Source organism: Capricornis sumatraensis, chromosome 12 (genome assembly GCF_032405125.1).
Source record: "Capricornis sumatraensis isolate serow.1 chromosome 12, serow.2, whole genome shotgun sequence".
In the NCBI taxonomy this organism is placed as follows: domain Eukaryota; kingdom Metazoa; phylum Chordata; class Mammalia; order Artiodactyla; family Bovidae; genus Capricornis; species Capricornis sumatraensis.
This window is the reverse complement of record NC_091080.1, coordinates 45,393,329-45,412,204: the sequence shown is the minus strand read 5'-3', so window position 1 is coordinate 45,412,204 and position 18,876 is coordinate 45,393,329. Positions and strand designations below refer to the sequence as shown.

General features: G+C 43.0%; 1 protein-coding gene across 2 annotated transcripts in view; it reads right to left on the bottom strand.

Annotated features, from left to right (window-relative positions):
• The window catches only part of XPO4 (exportin 4), an 86,325-nt gene that overhangs the window by 45,342 nt on the left and 22,107 nt on the right, over nt 1-18,876 (bottom strand). For both annotated transcript variants that reach the window (XM_068984387.1, XM_068984388.1), the window contains exons 4-6: nt 14,675-14,813; nt 4,881-4,997; nt 4,026-4,179 (exon numbers count right to left, since the gene is read on the bottom strand). In XM_068984387.1, the coding sequence (XP_068840488.1) occupies nt 4,026-4,179; nt 4,881-4,997; nt 14,675-14,813 (410 nt within the window). The remainder of the gene's footprint in view (nt 1-4,025; nt 4,180-4,880; nt 4,998-14,674; nt 14,814-18,876) is intronic.

Here is an 18,876-nt window from a genome sequence, read left to right as displayed (position 1 = left end):
AAGTCAACCAAACTGGATCATAGTCCTAAATGTAAAAATGGAAAACTGCAACGGACTTCCTGGCAGTCCAGAGGTTAAGACTCCGTGCTTTCCACGCAGAGGACACAGGTTCAACCCTGGTCAGGGAACTACAATCTCATATGCCGTGCAGCGCAGCTGAGAGAAAAAAAAAAGAATCTTATAAAACTCCTAAAAGACAATATAGGAGAAAGTCCAGATGATCTTGCGTTTGGCTGAATAACAAAGCACGATCCACGTAAGAAAGAACTGATATGCTGGACTTCACTAAAATTAAACATCCTTGATCTGTTCAACTCAATGTATTAATTGAGTTAAATGTGATCATTAGATCTTTTACAAGGTATAAAACTACCCATTCAAATCCTGCTCAGTTTCCTAAACAATACATCTCCAATGGCCAAAACTAGAAATTATGTCAGAACTGGGTTCCTTGCAACTAATTTTCTTAATCAGCACTGACAATATATTAACGGCTAAGATGTTCAAGCTGGATTTAGAAAAGGCAGAGGAACCAAAGATCAAACTGCCAACATCCACTGGATCATCAAAAAAGCAAGAGAGTTTCAGAAAAATATCTACTACTGCTTTACTGAGTACACTGAAGCCTTTGACTGTATCGATCACAACAAACTGTGGAAAATTCTTAAAATGATGGGAATACCAGACCACATGACCTGCCTCCTGAGAAATCTATATGCAGGTCGAGAAACAACAGTTAGAACTGGACACGGAACAACAGACTGGTTCCAAATCAGGAAAAGAGTACATTCAGGCTGTATATTGTCACCCTGCTTATTTAACTTATATGCAAAGTACATCATGAGAAATGCTGGGCTGGATGAAGCACAAGCTGGAATCAAGATTGCCCGGAGAAGTATCAGTAACCTCAGATATGCAGATGACACCACATTTATGGCAGAAAGCTAAGAAGAACTAAAGAGCCTCTTGAAGAAAGTGAAAGAGGAGAGTGAAAAAGTTGGCTTAAAACTCAACATGCAGAAAAATAAGGTCATGGCATCTGGTCCCATCACTTCATGGCAAGTAGAAGGGGAAACAATGGAAAGAGTGACAGATTTTATTTTCTAGGAGCTCCAAAATCACTGCAGATGGTGACTACAGGCATGAAATTAAAAGATGCTTGCTCCTTGGAAGAAAAGCTATAACAAACCTAGACAGCATATTAAAAAGCAGAGACATTCCTTTGTCAACAAAGGTCCATCTAGTCAAAGCTATGGTTTTTCCAGTAGTCATGTATGGAAGTGAGACTTGGACTATAAAGAAAGCTGAGCACCGAAGAACTGATGCTTTTGAACTGTGGTGTTGGAGAATACTCTTTAGAGTTCCTTGGACTGCAAGGAGATCCAACAACTCCATCCTAAAGGAAATCAGTCCTGAATATTCATTGGAAAGACTGATGCTGAAGCTGAAGCTCTAGTACTCTGGCCACCTGATGCAAAGAACTGACTCATTTGAAAAGACCCTGATGCTGGGCAAGATTGAAGGTGGGAGGAGAAGGGGACAACAGAGGATGAGATGGTTGGATGGCATCAGCGACTCAATGGACATGAGTCTGAGTAAGCTCCGGGAGTTGCTGATGAACAGGGAAGCCTGATGTTGCAGAGTCGGACATGACTGAGCGACTGAACTGAGTTTCACTCCACTGCCATAGTCTTTGTCTTACATTTGAGCTAATCCACTCAAAGGAAGAAATGCTTGCCTGCAGTTCTTGAGCCAGCAAACAGCTGTCCAGGAACACACACAGGCAGAGAGACACACCCTTGTGCATCGTGACACAGGATCCCATCCCGCAAGATTGAGACTCACTTTTCTTGACACAAGGAGCGTTTGCCTTCAGCAACACTGCAGTCCTGCTTATCATTTTTAGATAACAGATCTTCCAAAGCCCTCACTACACTTTATTAAAGCATCTTGTATGTGTGTATCTTTAGACAAATTCTGTTTCCAAACTCCCAGAGCACTATTTCCCTGTACAAAACAGTTGTTCTTCAGTCAAGTGAATTTTCCCATAAAACAGAGACTTTAAAGTTGGCTACAATATACACAGCATAACTTTCCTTGATTTTCCCACATATCATTAACGTATTGATAGTTCCATATGGCCTGTTACTTTTTCAATCTGTCCCAGAGTTTTTTAATGTTTTTTGTCCCCTCCACCAGATCCTCCCTGGTGGCTCAGATGGTAAAGTGTCTGCCTATAATTAGGGTAGATCAGGGTTCAATCCCTGCGTTGGAAAGATCCCCTGAAGAAGGAAATGGCAACCCACCCCAGTATTCTTGCCTGGAAAATCCCATGGATAGAGGAGCCTGGCAGGCTACAGTCCATGGAGTCGCAAAGAGTCGGACAAGGCTGAGCAACTTTCTTTCTTTTCCCCTCGACCCCCAACAAAAACTGGAGCAAAACTTAAGATTGCAAAACACAAAGGGGAAATGTTTTTCAAAGCAAACCTAAGGTAATATGTGCCCCCAACAGTCAAAAGGAATACACTGGAGATATAAAGCTGATTATTAGCATTAAGAGGAATCGAGACTAGGGTGGAAACGATTAACCTCCCTGTGAGCTCTGCCCCGCTCACTGTGACCCCCTCTGGGCAACAGGTCTAGGGACTCATTCCCCTTCCCAGAGTCTGACAGCTCACGTTCTGTCACATAAATGGAGTAGCCCCCCCGTCAAACCCCGAGTTTACACCCCAGGGGATGAATGAGTTCCTATCTGTGCAGAGTCCCCAGTGCATCCTCATGTCTGAAATGGCTGGTTCTCTACGTCCTTCTGCTGATCGTCCGCTCTTTTCTCTTAAACAGACCCCCATCCTCCAAGAAGGGACTAACACACACAGAACAGGTTCAATGAAACACCGTGTAACTTCCTGCACTGTAAGGAATAGATCAGATCAAGGAAAAGAGCACAGCACAGACAGCCAGCTGATCAAGCAGACTCCTACGAGCTCAGCAAACATGTGCTAGCTCCCAAGAGTGCTATAAATGCATCCTCTTGTTCAATTCACGCATAGTCCATGTCCCCATTCTACAGGTGGACACAGTGAGACTCAAAGGAGTAAGTAACAGGCCTGAGATCGTCTGAAACTCGAGCCTGGATCTGTGACTCAACTAGGATGCATAATACTGCTTTCAGTCTATCAAGTGAGCAAATGTTCTAGAAAAGCAAATCAAACTCTAAACTAAGGAACAGCAGCAGTTCATTTAGAACAGTTCTAATAGCAGTTCTAGCACAAGTATCTCTACTTCAGTAAATAATTAAGAAGCAGATACTTTCTATCTATAATATAGTCCATTTAAACTCTGTACCACTGATAATGTGCTGTGCTTAGTCCTGTCTGACTCTTTTCAACCCCATGGACTGTAGCCTGCCAGGTTCATCTGTCCATGGAATTCTCCAGGCAAGAATACTGGAGCGGGTTGCCGTGCCCTCCTCCAGGGGATCGTCCCAACCCAGGAATCGAACCGGGGTCTCCTGCATTGCAGGTGGATTCTTTACCAGCTGAGCTACTGAAATTTTCATGCTTTTACACTGGGAACACTTTCTGATGAGTAAATGCATTACTACCTTATTATCTACACTTTAACAACACTGTAGTCAACAAAGATCAAATGGAGAACTCCCAACTAGCCTTAAGGAAAGTCAGCCACAATCTGAATGGAATCACAGGTTACAAGAGAAAATGACTGGGTTTCTTGATAAAACTCCCTCCCCACCAAGGCAAGCAGCTATCCCTTGGTTAGCAACAGCCCGGTGATGTACCATGTTTCCATGTATTCAACCCTCTTCTACAAAGTTATAAATGAAACTTTAAATGTCCTAAGTATTCCACTGCACTATGGTAATATAAAGTAAAATTCCATTTCTAAAAGGCTCTTCTTTTCTTCCAAAAACACATTTACTTGACCTACAGAGACACAGTGCCCTCAGCTACAAAAGTCACACAGGACCACGGCCACACGTCAGCCTGTGGAGGCTGGAAGGATATGGTTTGGAGGCAGGAAGTTCCAGCTGAGGACGTGGTTGGCCAAGGCGAGGTAGCGCTGGAACACGGACGACATCTGGGCGCTGAGGTGCTCCCGCCGGCTGAACTCCTGCAGCACCTCTACCGTCAGCAGGAAGATCTGGCGGAGGTCTTCCTCCTGTAGTCAATTAACCACACGTGCTCTGGTCAAACACTTATACAAAATACATTCCCTTTCAGAACCATAAAAGCAAACAGAAACCTTAAAATTTCCAATGGAAAGCATGACTTCTTTAAGGACATCTTCCATTTTTAGGCCTGCCTGGAAGTTAAATCACAGAATGCTCTCAAGTGATGCCATCTGAAGACACCACCGTCACTTACAGGCCGCTCTCTCCAGAGAAGCAGGCCTGAGGTGAAGGCCAGTGGCTTCAGCGTGAGCCCCCCAATTGAAACCAGGGTCTTCACATAACTCACTTTGGAGCCAAACAATACACATGAAACAAAGAGCCCACGCCATCTGCAATAACACTGAAATACACAGCCCTTTCTGGCACACTGCCAGGCCTACTTTTAAGGCCACCAGAGTCATACCAACTGAATTAGTTCTATCTAAACACAATATGAATAAAATTGATATTCTGAGGACCTTAATAGTAGCATTTCCATTTTAAGACTAAAATTAAACAAACAATCTTAAATCATCAACTATGTTCACCGAACCTATTGCTTTACTATATCCTATGAAATCACAACACAGATTTTCACGTACAGGCTATAATCAACTAGATAAAAGAAATGTTCTCACTCCATTAGGAACAAATTGAGTAAAAAGTGAATGATCTAATGATTCAAACATAAGAACAAAAATAACAGTACCTGGAAAACTCTTTTGCAGTTGCCATGGAACTCCATACTCAGTCCAATATTGCTCGTTTTACTTGAACTTGAGAATTCACTCAACAGTGCAGTGAGAATTGAACAGGCCAAAGTTTGCTGTAAGTATTCAATAACAAAGGATCATGAATCACTGGTTTCCCATGCTTGGTTTCAATACAATATCCGTTCAACATAATGAAATGCTTTCATCTCTGGTGCACCCATCATATCTTCTGCCACAAGAAAACCACACAGAACAGGGTAAAGATGAGCTCGCCACTCCCGGTGGCCTTGGTATTGTAGGTATATCAGCTCACCCCAGTTATGGGAGACTCTAAGCCTGGCACTCAGGACACCCTCCTACTGTTCCTCAACAACAGCATAAATGGTATTTTAAGATGATTGATATTTAATGCATTCTTTTGATTCACACAATCCATATCCCCATTTGACATTTGAAAGAAGTGAGTCAAAGGGCAACTCATTAAGGTCAACTGAGATCTGAACCCAGGTTTGTCTGACTCTAATTTCTGATGACTATAACCTGTATTTCCAAACAGCAGAAAAGTGAAACTGATTTTACAGTCTCCAAAATAGTAACCAGGTAGTACTGCTGAGTTTTTGCAACTGAAAACAAAGATTTTCCTTCTCAGTGGCTGTATCAACAGGCCCAACTATCAGCTCACTGCTTTTACTCACAGTGTCAAGGTACCATGACAGGGACGATACCACTCACTCTGGCAAGTTTCCAGAGGTCACACAGAAATATGCACACTACCTCTGAACAACCCAAAGATTAAAGTCAGGATGATACTATTTATGCAGCTTATACAACAGCTGAGCACAGTCCTACCCGCCCACCAACTGCAGCATCTCTTCTCAGAAATGCTTCTGATGTCCGTACCTTGACCTTACAGATGCTTATCTCGGCCATCTTAGCAAATACACATAAAATTAAATTCCTAAAGATTACCATGCATTGATATTTGTTGAAGATGAAAGATGGTTACAGAGGTGACCAATATACTATTGGTAGTGTATCTGTACACTTTTGTAGTATTGGTATATTTTTGCATGTGTCTAATAAAAGTTTCCTCCAAGTTTACATTTTGTAAAAAAGAAATAAATTCCTACTGGCCTCTAAGTCTTAACTGATACGTATGATGTATAATTAACAATTATGATAGCACAGTGACCCAGAGATTCAAGCAGCTTGTCAGAATTTTCCACACCAGAAGCCCTAACAACATGGATTACGTGTGAATACCCTCGGGAATCCTGGGGTGTGCAGACCCGACTGCCTTTGACAGCAAGTCTTCTGACTATAGATATATAGCTTAAACACACACATTCACTTTGTAACTGTACTTCAAAATACACATATGTTATAACATTAAAATATCCCCCTTTATCCAATCTTCAAGAAGAGTGTGTAAGTTGGACTGCCTTTGCAGGGACCCAGGCACAGGGGGAGAAACGAGCGTTCAGAGCTTCTCTGAGAGCAACAGCTGATCACACTCCCTTCATCTCATAGTTGAAAGGGGCACAGACACGCACCAAGTGCAACCATCTTCACGTTTAGCTAACGAAACTGCGGTTGAAAAACTGGCTTTCTTTTAAAATAGTGATTAATGACCGAAGTGCCAGCAATTAAAAGCTCACAGATACATTTAAGTGGCATTGGGATCAACGATGAATGTAGTTTTTAAACACGGCTAGGTTCTGATAGGGAAAGTGGGTAGTAGTATGAAATACAAATTAATGAAATTCAGAAGGAAAAGTTAACTTACAAGGATCTAACATGATGGGTTATAAGATCCTATGATTCTGAAAACAATTTTTCCCCATACTTTTCACTTTTCTCTTACCCATTCTAAATAAGACTTCAGTACACAGAAAGAACACTATGAACAGATACCTAAATGTATAAGAAAATGTTTCTTACTGAAAAACAGAAACTAATTTTGGAATCTCAGGTGAAATAATCAATCTACTGAAAACGGGAATGATGCACAACTTATTCAAAAGCATGCAAACTGAAAAGAATCCAGAAGCATTCGTTAAATATAAACTTACCATCCTTACAAATTATCTATAATAGTTTTGCACAAGTAATCTACAACTTGCCACAAACTGTTTTTTAGTGCCAGATTATTTTGTTGTTCAGCTAAGTCTTGTCCAACTCTTTGCAACTCCATGGACTGCACCGTGCCAGGCTTCCCTATCCTTCACTATTTCCTGGAGTTTGTTCAAACCCATGTCCACTGATTCGGTGATGCCATCCAACCATCTCAGCCTCTGCTGCCCACTTCTCCTTTTGCCCTCAATCTTTCCCAGCATCAGGGTATTTTCCAACTGAGTAGGATGGCTCTTCAAATCAGGTGGCCAAAGTACTGGAGCTTCAGCTTCAACATCAGTCCTTCCAGTGAATATTTAGGGATGATTTCCTGACTGACTGGTTTAATCTCCTTGATGTCCAAGGGATTCTCAAGAGTTTTCTCTAGCACCACAGTTCAGAAGTATCAACGCTTTGGTGCTCAGCCTTCTTTATGGTCCTACTGTCACATCCATACTTGTCTACAGGAAAAATCATAGCTTTGACTATATGGACCTTTGTCGGCAAAATGATGTCTCTGCTTTTTAATATCCTGTCTAGGTCTGTCATTGCTTTTCTTCCAAGGAGCAAAGGTCTTTTAATTTCATAGCTGCAGTCTTCATCCACCGTGACTTTGGAGCCCAAGAAAATAAAATCTGTCACTGTTTCCACTTCTTCCCCAAACTATATTCCCCTCAAAACAGCATAAACTACAGCCATATATAAATTTTTAGTAACATAACTCACTTTATTGTTTGAGTACATGCTGACTGAGCATGTAATCACAATAAAGATTTTTACATGAAATAAGCACTTCCTGGGAGTGCAAGCACAGGTCTGTGATGAGCAAGTGAAGGAGAAAGCAGGAACACAGACAGCGGAGGACGTTCCTGAGGCCACTCCAGCCGAGGCGAAGGAAGCACGCTTAAAAGTAAGGCTCCTTTACCTACAAGCCTCAGCAGACACACAGGGAGTCCCCAGTGGGATGGGATTGCTTTTGCAATATCCCAGCACAATGCAGACTTTCACACCAATAAAGTACAAATTCACCCACAAAGGAAAGTGTATTCTTAACGCTGGATTGGCCAAAAAGTTCATAAACTGTTACGGGAAAATGGGAATGAATTTTTTGGCCAACTCAATACATAAATAAGAACAAATTACATTCTTACTGTAGACTTAGTTTGTTGACCGTAAGAATATTTTGTTTTAAATTAATTTTTCTTCCTACAAAAATAACCATTGAGAAGTTACTATTGTAATGTGTTTGCTGCTAAGTCACTTCAGTCGTGTCCAACTCTGAGCGACCCCATAGACGGCGGCCCACCAGGCTCCCCCGTCCCTGGGGTTCTCCAGGCAAGAACACTGGAGTGGGTTGCCATTTCCTTCTCCATAATGTGTTTACTGCTTTCCAATTTTTAAGTGCAGTTATACATTTTTTATTATAATACATTACCATTATCCCAGTGTATTGTTTTATATTCTACCTTTTCCACTTTCCAATTATGATACAAAAGGACAAACTTTCAAAAATAAGTGGGTCCCTAGCAAATTCTCCATTCAAGGACTTAAGAAATACTGGTGCTACCAGAAATCAAATACTCTGGCTTTAATCTACATGAAACCACCAGCTCTTTAAGAACTAAAGTTAAGTGAGATACTGTATCATTAAAAGATAACTGAGCAGTTTTATTCACTCCTTAATGTGGAAGCCCCGCAAGGCTTTGAGATCAGCATCATTAATGATAATACTGTGGCCCAGAGGTGCCAGTTAACAGAAATCCCTGGAGAATGATCAACGTGAAGCATGGACTGTACACAGAAAAAGCGAGGTGCTCTGCACAGACCAGCAGGGCGCTCCTCCTGTTCACAGAGGATGCAGACACTTCCTAGTGTCTAAGACAAGTCACTCATCTCCAGACAGCCTACCAACCAGATCCCACAAACACAAAGCACCGTGTGAACAGGGCAGGGGCACTCAGGAGGCGGCCAGAAGAGCCTCAGAGAAGGGGAAGCTCCTTCTCAGGAAGGAGAAGTGGAGAAAGGGGGGGCTCCAAAGTCCTCCCCTCTGCCAGCTCCAGGGGTCCCCCGAGGGCATAACCCCTCAACCCCCACAGCTCAATGCCTTCCAGGGCTAGGTCTTATTTCTGTTCTAGAGACAGCCGGGGCTAGGTGTTATTGCTATACTAGAGACAGCCAGGGCTAGGTCTTATTTCTGTTCTAAAGACAGTCAGGGCTAGGTCTTATTGCTGTATTAGAGACAGTGACTCCAATACTTCGGGGGCCAGAAACAAAATCTGTGGTCACTACAGCGGGAAACTCACTGAAACCAGATCAGAGGTGACTGACTGGCTGACTGGCAAGCAGCATACTGTGAGGCTCACACTGAAGTTGGCAATTGGGATGAAGCCAGTATGAAGGACAGTCAGTACAAAGAGGTGAACACGGCAATGCTTCATTTATCCAAAATCATAAAGACTAAGTATCTGTGGATCTTCCAAACGCAGCAAGCAAATGCTTTTAGTGAAACTTACTTCATGTAAAATTTTCCAAAACAACCATTTCTAAGGCAATTAATTATACATGGTGTGGTGACAAAGCGAGCACCAGGAATTCACTAAAACGCAAGGCGAGTTCCCAGCCCACGACACTGGGGGCAGAGCCAGCCCTGCTGGACAGACGTGTGCCCACGGGTGTGCCCAGGCGCCGTCTGTGCCTGTCACTCGCTGCTGCTGGCAGTGTGACCAGCACTAACAAGCGGCCCCAAGCGACAGCTTTCATTTCCAATAACTAAGAAGCCAAATAATAATATTCATTACAAGTATACCCCAAATCAATTCTAAATGAAAACCCTCCGTGGGACTCTCCCTATGGGCCAGGACAAGGACCTTAAACCCTACTGTTTCATATTAAAAGGTCAGAAAAGCTGGGCCCTGATGGGCTGAGACTCAGCACATCTAGTGACGGAACCCAAGCACTTCATCTGTCCAGCCTCAACTCTCAGCCACAAAAGGGCTACACCTTGTCACCACAGAGGTCATGTGACTGCCCTAAGGTTCAGACTGGATGATGTGAGAAAATGCTACATAAATGCAGCATGTATGACAGGATAAAGTCAAAAGGCAACAGCATCCTTATCATCATGAAAACAGCTTGTGTTGGCTTCTTCAGTCCTACTTCCTGACCGCTGACTACAATCCACCAAATTAAAATCACAAGGTAAGTTACCAGTTTAAAAAAGAAAACCAAAACTAAAGCATCGCTAGTGCTATAGAGTGCTTGCTCACCTAGGTTAGTAACCCAACCTGTGCCTGACACAACATTAACACAAGGGAAGGAGGAAAATGAGTGTGTTCCTAATTTTTTTTAAGCTACTGATGAATTTCAAAGACAAAACTTAATATGTAAAACAAGCAGAAGACATTCAGTGAGGTTTGGAAGTAATGAAGGAGTCTAAAATGTTTTCTTTCACTGAAGTACTAAAACTCACAAGTCAATTCACCAGCTAACAACTGAAGTAACTGCAGCCTTCACATTAGAAGTCTTAAAGTAGAATCCTCATTTCCAGTAAAAGACATTAATTTCACAGAATTGGAAAGAACACCCTTCAGGGACCATGTGCCTCACTCTTCAGCTTACTGTCACCAGAACAAGATACTCACACACTAACCAGCTGACAAAATACAATACTCTTGTTCAGAGAGAACTGTCTCTTATAATAGCCTGGCTCTTGCCCCCAGAGCTTTATTACCAAGAATAAACTTTATGAAAGGTTGCCATACATAAAGCAGACCTCCAGCTGCTCCTCTAAGCAAACATCAATGAGACTTGTGATAAGAGAGATTAAGCTGCTATCACGTCCACCGGCAGCCAGGAATTTCTCACCCTCTTCTCTCTAGCACAGCAAAGAGGAAGAAAGGAGGCTTAAACCACACATTCAACAGCTTTCAGAGTGACTTACACAGGCCGACTGCTTTCAAAGGAAATAAAACAAACATGAAATAGGTTAAAAACTTAGCTTGAATGTTAATTAAAATACAACATTTAGCCACTTTCCTTGGGAAGCTAGGCCTCCTAAGAACTCCTCCAAGGGGTGACCCCCTGCCCTCGGGACAAAGCAGCCCAGCGGGAGGCCTGTGGACACCAAGAGGGGACACACAGGACAGAGACCCGCACACGTACCGCTTACAAAGACAGCACAACACACAGACAACTATGCGGTCTGAATAGGAAGCTGTGCAACTCACAAAATACAGAGAACAAAGACCACAGGGCACTTCCCAAAGTGTTTAAAGGAAATATGCTGGGCATATGCTCTTAAAATACACAATTAGCTTTCATTCACGGATAATAGCATAAATACTTTCTTCCGGTTTTCAACACTTAAAATGCCACTGGATAGAAAAAGACGATAGCATGTCCTAAGATCCTGTAAAGAAAGGGGTGTGAGGCCATGAGGGACACAGTATTTGCCAAGTGCTCTTAATGCTGTCTTTCCCACACTGGTCAATCACCACCCAGAGAAGTTAAACAATTTCTAAAGTAAGGGAGGTAGTTTACCACCACTGACAAATGGCAGAGCTAGGACGTGAACCTAAGTGTGAATCCACAGTCGAAATCCATGCTGTAGCATATGATCCTGCCCCAAATGCGTTCACACTTGCAACTTCACTAGCACGATGCTGGACCAGAAGCTACACTCAGAAAGCAAGAGGGAGAGCCAGAACTGAGTTAGCTAATAGTCAATTAGCCAAACTGACTAATTTCTAGTCAATTAGGGATGACAGGAAGCATCGGTCTTAAAAGGGTAAAGTTAGTCAACTAACCTAGGAATTCATGAGGTCAACCCTTTCTTTCATTCAGAGAAAACCAGTTACCGCTTCAAGTATCTCTAAAATCACCTTTATACCAGAAGTTTCTAGCCACCATCATCAGTTTTCCGATTTTATCATTTTGCTTTCTTATCAAAGTTTTAAACTTCTTCCCCACTGCTATTCATGTCTCCAAGACTAGGAAAATCTTATGCAAACTCTTGAAGCACTGGCACAAATCCTTAGCAGCTGAGAAGACAGGAAGACAGACTAAAACGTTTCCTGGTCTGCAGCCTCATCTTTAAACCTGCTGAAGAACAGGCACAGCTCCAGGCACACGTCTTGAACTTGAACTTGCCATATAAATGCAAGAATGCTTTCCAAGTTCAACATTTTCAGTGTCATCACCAAACCAAATTCATCTAGCAATCTTGAAATCAAGTTCTACATCCCACTACTGACTTCCTGCTACTATAAAAGTCCTGTTAGGAGAAATTTAACTTTAGAAAACTCCTCCTGTTTTGGAGTAGTTCCTGAGAATATTAAATTTACACATTCCTCTCAAAGGGAATGTACTGTGAACAGCGCAAAATCTTCTCTAACTAAACAGCTACATCTGTTTCAAGCATTCTCAGAACATCGGTTATTTCAGTGGCTCTAAGAAACCAATCGCCATTTGCAGTGGGCCTACTTTCTGGGGTGGGTCAGGGTTGGTTACCCAGGGGGAGAGAGAGGAGGGCACAATTCCCAATTCCTGGCGTGTGTGCACTCCTGACAGCAAGGGCTCCGGGCTTTCGCTTTCAGCATCCGGAGGCTACTGTGGTGAATGAGAACAGAGTAGAAATCCCACCTCGACACTGACACCTCAGCTGACGGGATCACCAAGGACAATCAACGACAATCCCAGAGCCACTGCTGAGTTCCTTAAGTTCACCTCCTGGTCGTCACAGTGAGCTGGAATCTTGTCCTGCACACAAGTTACCTGAGACAGAGAGTCGCTAAGTAAAATCAAAGTTACAAAGAGGAGCCTGTTCAGAGTCGGGGCTGGGATGGTATTTCCAAGGGGCAGCCTCAGCTCCAACCTTTTCCCTAAGAGTTCCAGCCAGACAAGCTGCCACATGACTTCCCCATGACCATCAGTGAGGCCCTCGCTGGAAGAGAGGCAGGAAAGGCTAACAAAATCCATGCAACTGTGGGACGCTAGACACACAATGAATGCAGGCCCTGAGGTGCCAGTGTCTCAAGAGCAAAGCTCTTCACCAGAAGTGGGAGACTCCATCTACCTACAGAGGATTTTGAGAGCGTATTCCCAGGTATCTTTACCTTGCAAACTGTTAACGGAATCTTATCTGCAGACTATTTTCAAAAGAGCTCTTCACTACATAAAGTCAAAGTAACTCATAAAGTATAATGATTCAAACATGCACATCTTTGAAGTTGTTAGCTTTATATAAACAATTAACCTAGAATACTACGATTAAATGGAAGGAATATAGAATAGGATCTTTAGACTATAAGGTCTCTAGACTACAGGGTCCAATTCAGTTGTCTTTTGCAATATGTGGCTATCTTGAATTCAAATAAAATTTAATTAAAAAATTCAGCTCCTCAGTCACACAAGCCATATTTCAAATACTCAGAAGCTGTATGTGTCACAGGCTGGAGAGTGAAGACAGAACATCTGCATCAACATAGCGACTTCTACCGACAGCACGGCTCCTGGAAGAAACCAGCCACAACGCAACACAGCACGCCATCTACAGTCAACCACAAACGCTCTGTATCTTTACTGTGTGGTTGTTCACTGGCACACAGAACTGTCACAACTCGATGCGTGAAGTAATGCATGGAATTTACTCCTCGATAAAGCTGATAAGAAAAACTCCAAAGGAAAAACAAGGTAGATATAGGAAATTCCTTCAGTGGAGACCTCACTGGGTCAGTCCCAGCAGGAGTGAGAGGTGAGCATGCACACACGTGTGCATCTACTGGAAGTGGCAGAAGACACCCAAACACTGTGGAAGGGAAGGGACAGGGCCCATGGTCCTCCTAAAATGACCTCACACCACAAGTCACGTAACACCACCCTGCTCACTGGGGGACGACTAGACACCATCCACATAGAGACGTAAGGGGCAGAGCCTCAAAGACACCTTTCAAATGATTAAGGAAAAGGAACTGGGAAAGCGAAAAGATGACCCAAAATACTGAAAGGTTTAACACCTGAGAACCAGCTGAGCCAGGTACTGCCAACCCCAACTGGACACAAACTAAATCTCCCCCAGCTGATAAAGTCAGCAACTCCAGCCAAGAACCACAGCCCACCACTCTCTAAACTGACTGGTTCTCATCGGCAACAGGAAATGGAAAGGTAAAAACCAGCCAGGCTTCCCAGAAAACTCAGGTGTGCAGTCACACCTGGCAGTCACAGCACGCCTTCACCCATTAGTATTGCAACACTTAAGAACTTTCATGTCAGATATCATTTTCATATTTACTCCACACGTTTCCAAATCCTTGTGAAAGGTTTATTAAAAATGGGGGGAAATGTTCAACAGAAGGGTAATGGTTAAGAATATTATGGTATATTAGCTTGTAATATTGGACACCATTAAATAGGATTATGAAAACTATACAAGGTTTATGAACTTATGATTATGAATCCTGGTAACACAGAAAAACAAAATCAAATGAAAAGCAAAGTACACTCTACCCACAATATGTACACATATAAAAGAAGGACTAGAAGAAAACATGAACAAACAGAAATTGCTTGATTTATCAGACTGTGCCTTTTTTTAATGTAGATACCCACTATTGTTGCTGTAACAGCATTAGTGTAATATAAAATAAAACTTAAATATTTACAAATATTTAAGCACACTTACCACAGTAGGGTTGCCACTACTTATCAACTGGCTGACTTCATGAAAAATGCTTTTGCAGTCAATTGATTTATCTAATGATCCTCGTTTTACAATTACTGCTACTGCTAATAGAATCTGTTCCCGAACATACTTTTGGAGGCTGTAAAACACAAAAATCATTGTGAAAGCTTTTACACAAATCCAATATAAGAATACTCCCAGATACCTCACTGTGACTGCAGCTGCTAGCAGCATGGCTCACAACTAAGGTGGCGTGCTCCTGGTCACACACTGGTCTACTGCAGAGTCCGGGACTCGAATCCACACTTCAGCAGCGACGGTGTGATCCTGGGCAAGCCCCTTCACACTCAGAGCCTCAGTCTCCTCATGAAATGGGGGTAAGAGTAACAGGGCTGTCACAACAAGGACTGCCCACTCTCAGCTTCGCAGCCCATGCACACTAAGCACCATGGCAACTCCAGGCAACCTTGCCAGACAGACATGCTGTGGCCTCGTCTCCATCTCCATCACAGCTAACATGGAAAGCTAACTTGCTAGCTAGCCAAGACACAGCACTATGAAAACATACACACTCTTAAAAACCTGTTTGTACAGATAGGAACACGAAAAAAGTCTTTGTATCTAAGTTCTATTCTTCAGTGTGGTGGCAGAAACACCTGTCAGATGAAGCCTCCTACAAAGCCTGTTGGTCCACAGGGGCATACAGACTTAACTGCCTTTTCACAACCATTTCTTAAAAGGAAGGCTTGGAAAACCTAACTCTGAATTTCATAACCCAGCCTCTAGAACTTCACACAGATTCAACAACTACGTGCCCCTGGGACAAAACCCATACTCCCCAATGGGGCTCGTGGCAGTAAGACCCGCCCCAGCCTCCCCAACCCCTTGCCATCCAGCACAAGAACAAACAGCACTTGCTCTACTCTGAAAGGTGTCCCCATGTGGACATAAAAGGTAGAGCCCCCACTTTTAAGGCAGTTCCTGGGCCTCCCTCCAGCTCAGCCCCTCCACTCACTCTCACAACCGCAGCTACACTGAACCTCTCTCAGGGCCGGCCCCCTAAACACCTCTCTCTGCACCTGGCTGGTCATCCAGAGGAGGGCTCCCCACACCACACACAACACGAAGTGTCTGTTTCTGCAGAGGTTAACTGTGTCTCCCTGGTTGGTTGCCATGCCGAGCATGGTGCTGTGCTACTGCTACTGCTGCTAAGTCGCTTCAGTCGTGTCCGACTCTGTGTGACCCCATAGATGGCAGCCCACCAGGCTCCCCCGTCCCTGGAATTCTCCAGGCAAGAACACTGGAGTGGGTTGCCATTTCCTTCTCCAATGCATGAAAGGGAAAAGTGAAAGTGAAGTTGCTCAGTCGTGTCCAACTTTGCGACCCCAGGGACTGCAGCCTACCAGGTTCCTCCATCCATGGGATTTTCCAGGCAAGAGTACTGGAGTGGGTTGCCGTTGCCTTCTCCAGCATGGTGCTGTGGTCCCATGGAAAAAGCACACTGCCTGTCACACAATAGGCATTTACCAGACATTCATCCAAATAAACAAAAACATCTTGCTCTGTCAAGAATGAAGAGAAAAACATTCCTTCAAAACAGACCTGAAGGATTCATTAAGCAAATAAAAGCAAAGGCCCTACTGTGTGCAAGAATGTGAGGTGACCAAGGGGAATGTTTGTACTTCTGAGGGACACAACAGTTTGAAACAATGACTGCCACTAGAAAGGTACACAGAGCTAGTTTTAAAGATCACTGCTGGGACTCTTTACGACCCTATGGACTGTATGCCACCAGGCTCGTCTGTCCATGGAAAAATTCCAGGCAAAAATACTAGAGTGGGTAGCCTTTCCCTTCTCCAGGGGATCTTCCCAACCCAGGGATCGAACCCGTGTCTCCTGCACTACAGGCAGATTCTTCACCATCTGAGCCACCAGGGAAGCCCAAATCACTAGAGAACAATAATACCTAACATTTATTAAGTGCTTATGATCTGTCTTTATATAAACTAACTTCACAAAAATAATACATCTAATCCTCACAATCTTTTGAGTAAAGTACAACTATTCACTATTTAATAATCAGACAACTAACACAAAAAGATGTTAATTTGCCCAAGGCCACGGAGTTAGTAAGGGGCACAAGGGGGACTCGTAGTCCTGTTCTCAATCACTATGCTATATGCCTCTATAAAGTGTACCCTGCATTTCACTCATAGATTGGAGGAAACAACAGAAGAGAAAGGAAAACATTGGTGCCTGCAGTGGGAGATACACAACAGTAAGTATGTATTAGTCTACAGTCCCTAACCTGTAGCTCTCGACCCATGTGGCACACCAAGAGCTTTAACTTGACTCTAAGCCACTCAAAGGACATTCTACAATATTAAAATGTCTGTGACATGAAAGTCCAAAAAAGGCAGAACTGTTTTAGATTAAACGAGACACAACAACTAAATACAACATATAATCTGTGGTTAAATCCTGAATCCAAAAGTAACCTACAAAGATAAAAGGGATATAAGTAGCACTATTGAGACAACTGGGAAGGTCAGAATTATAATAATGTAAATACAGAGTTATATCAAGAGCACTGAGATGATCTAAGGAGAGCTGCACTGTGGGGTTTAGGGGTGGGAGTCACTGAATCGCTGTCTGAGCCTCTGCTAGGGAGAAGGCACGTGGCATGGTCACAGCACTCCTCTTTCCACTTGTCTGAACACTTTTTTTCCCAAAAAGTAAGTGTGGGAGACAATATATAAGTGAACTATTTCCATGTGGAAACCAACAATCAACTCTAAAATAGCTCCTGAACTCACTGGAACTATTATGGTGAGATGATTTTGGATAACACAAGAGATGACATGCACACACAACTGAAATCTGCCAAGCTGAAAGGCTGGGTGAGTGGGCACATACGGGTGGGGAAGCGGAGACGTGTGATAAATGAACAGCTCCAGGTTGGGGCGGGGGGGCCATCTGTGTGTGTATATGGCGGTGGTGGGGGCAGGGTGGACTGTGATACAAGGGCAGGCTTCAGGGCAAGTTGACAGAAACATCCAAAAGTGAACAACGAATTTAAATAAAGGAAGAAAAACAGCATGAAGGAGAAGAGAATGGTCTGAAACAGGAGCAAATTTTCCTTATGCTGTTAAAACTGAAACAAGCTACACCCTCAATCGGAGACAAACACCTTTGCTCATCCCTAGAACATGTTATCCTTCCAATCTGTGATGCTAACAGGCTGAGTCACACTGGGATTTTTCTCTTGTGCGTTCTTCTACGTGAAGCACTTACTAGCACTTTACTGAGTGCCAAGCACTGTGAACTCAGAGACTGCTAGTGAACCGGGCAGGAACAAAGCCACACAGAACACTCTGACATATCTTTTAGGCTGTGTGCATCTCCGTCACCACGACCAGCATCCTTAATCACCAGCAGTTCTCATTACGCAACATTTCTACATTGAATGTGAAAATAAATATCTGTGCAAAAAGTGTTCAACTGCACAAACTGCACACAATGAACGATGCCTCTCCTTAGGAGACTTGGGATTGAGGGGACTTAAAAAAAAAAAAAAAGATATACAGTAAACGAGTTTCTCCCAAACCTGTATGGCCAGTAGTTTTCCTCATTTGTTTCTAAATCATACAGGCAATGAATTCACACAATCTTGTAAAATTTTTAAACAATACAATGTGTATACTATAAAAAGAAAACTCACTCTCACCCCATTCCTCAGACCTGACCCCTCTCCACAGGAAACTTAAGAAGAATGCAGTGCTTTCTGCTCTACGACCTTCCCAACACGGCTGTCTCTATGTACATGTTAATGTATATGTTAATGGTGCCTGACTTCCCCCAACCCTCATGGCTACTCACCTATGTCTTATAATATACACCAAGAACCAAAAGAAGCACAAGTAAGTATAAAGGATTTTCAACCGAGTCAAAGATCAACTTTTATTTATAAACAAAATTCTGGAACTGAACAACAAAAATGCCTAACATCCAAGCACAATCTATTCAAACAAATGAAACCCAGTGTCACAAGCTTATAGTAAAAAAATCTTCCTTCATTTTCAAAACAACCTACAATCATATGTACATGAATTTTTAAGATATGAGCCCACACAGAGCTTAACCATAAACATCAGTGACTGAAAAGCAAAGGAAAACCCAGCCCGAGGATGGGCTGAGAGCAG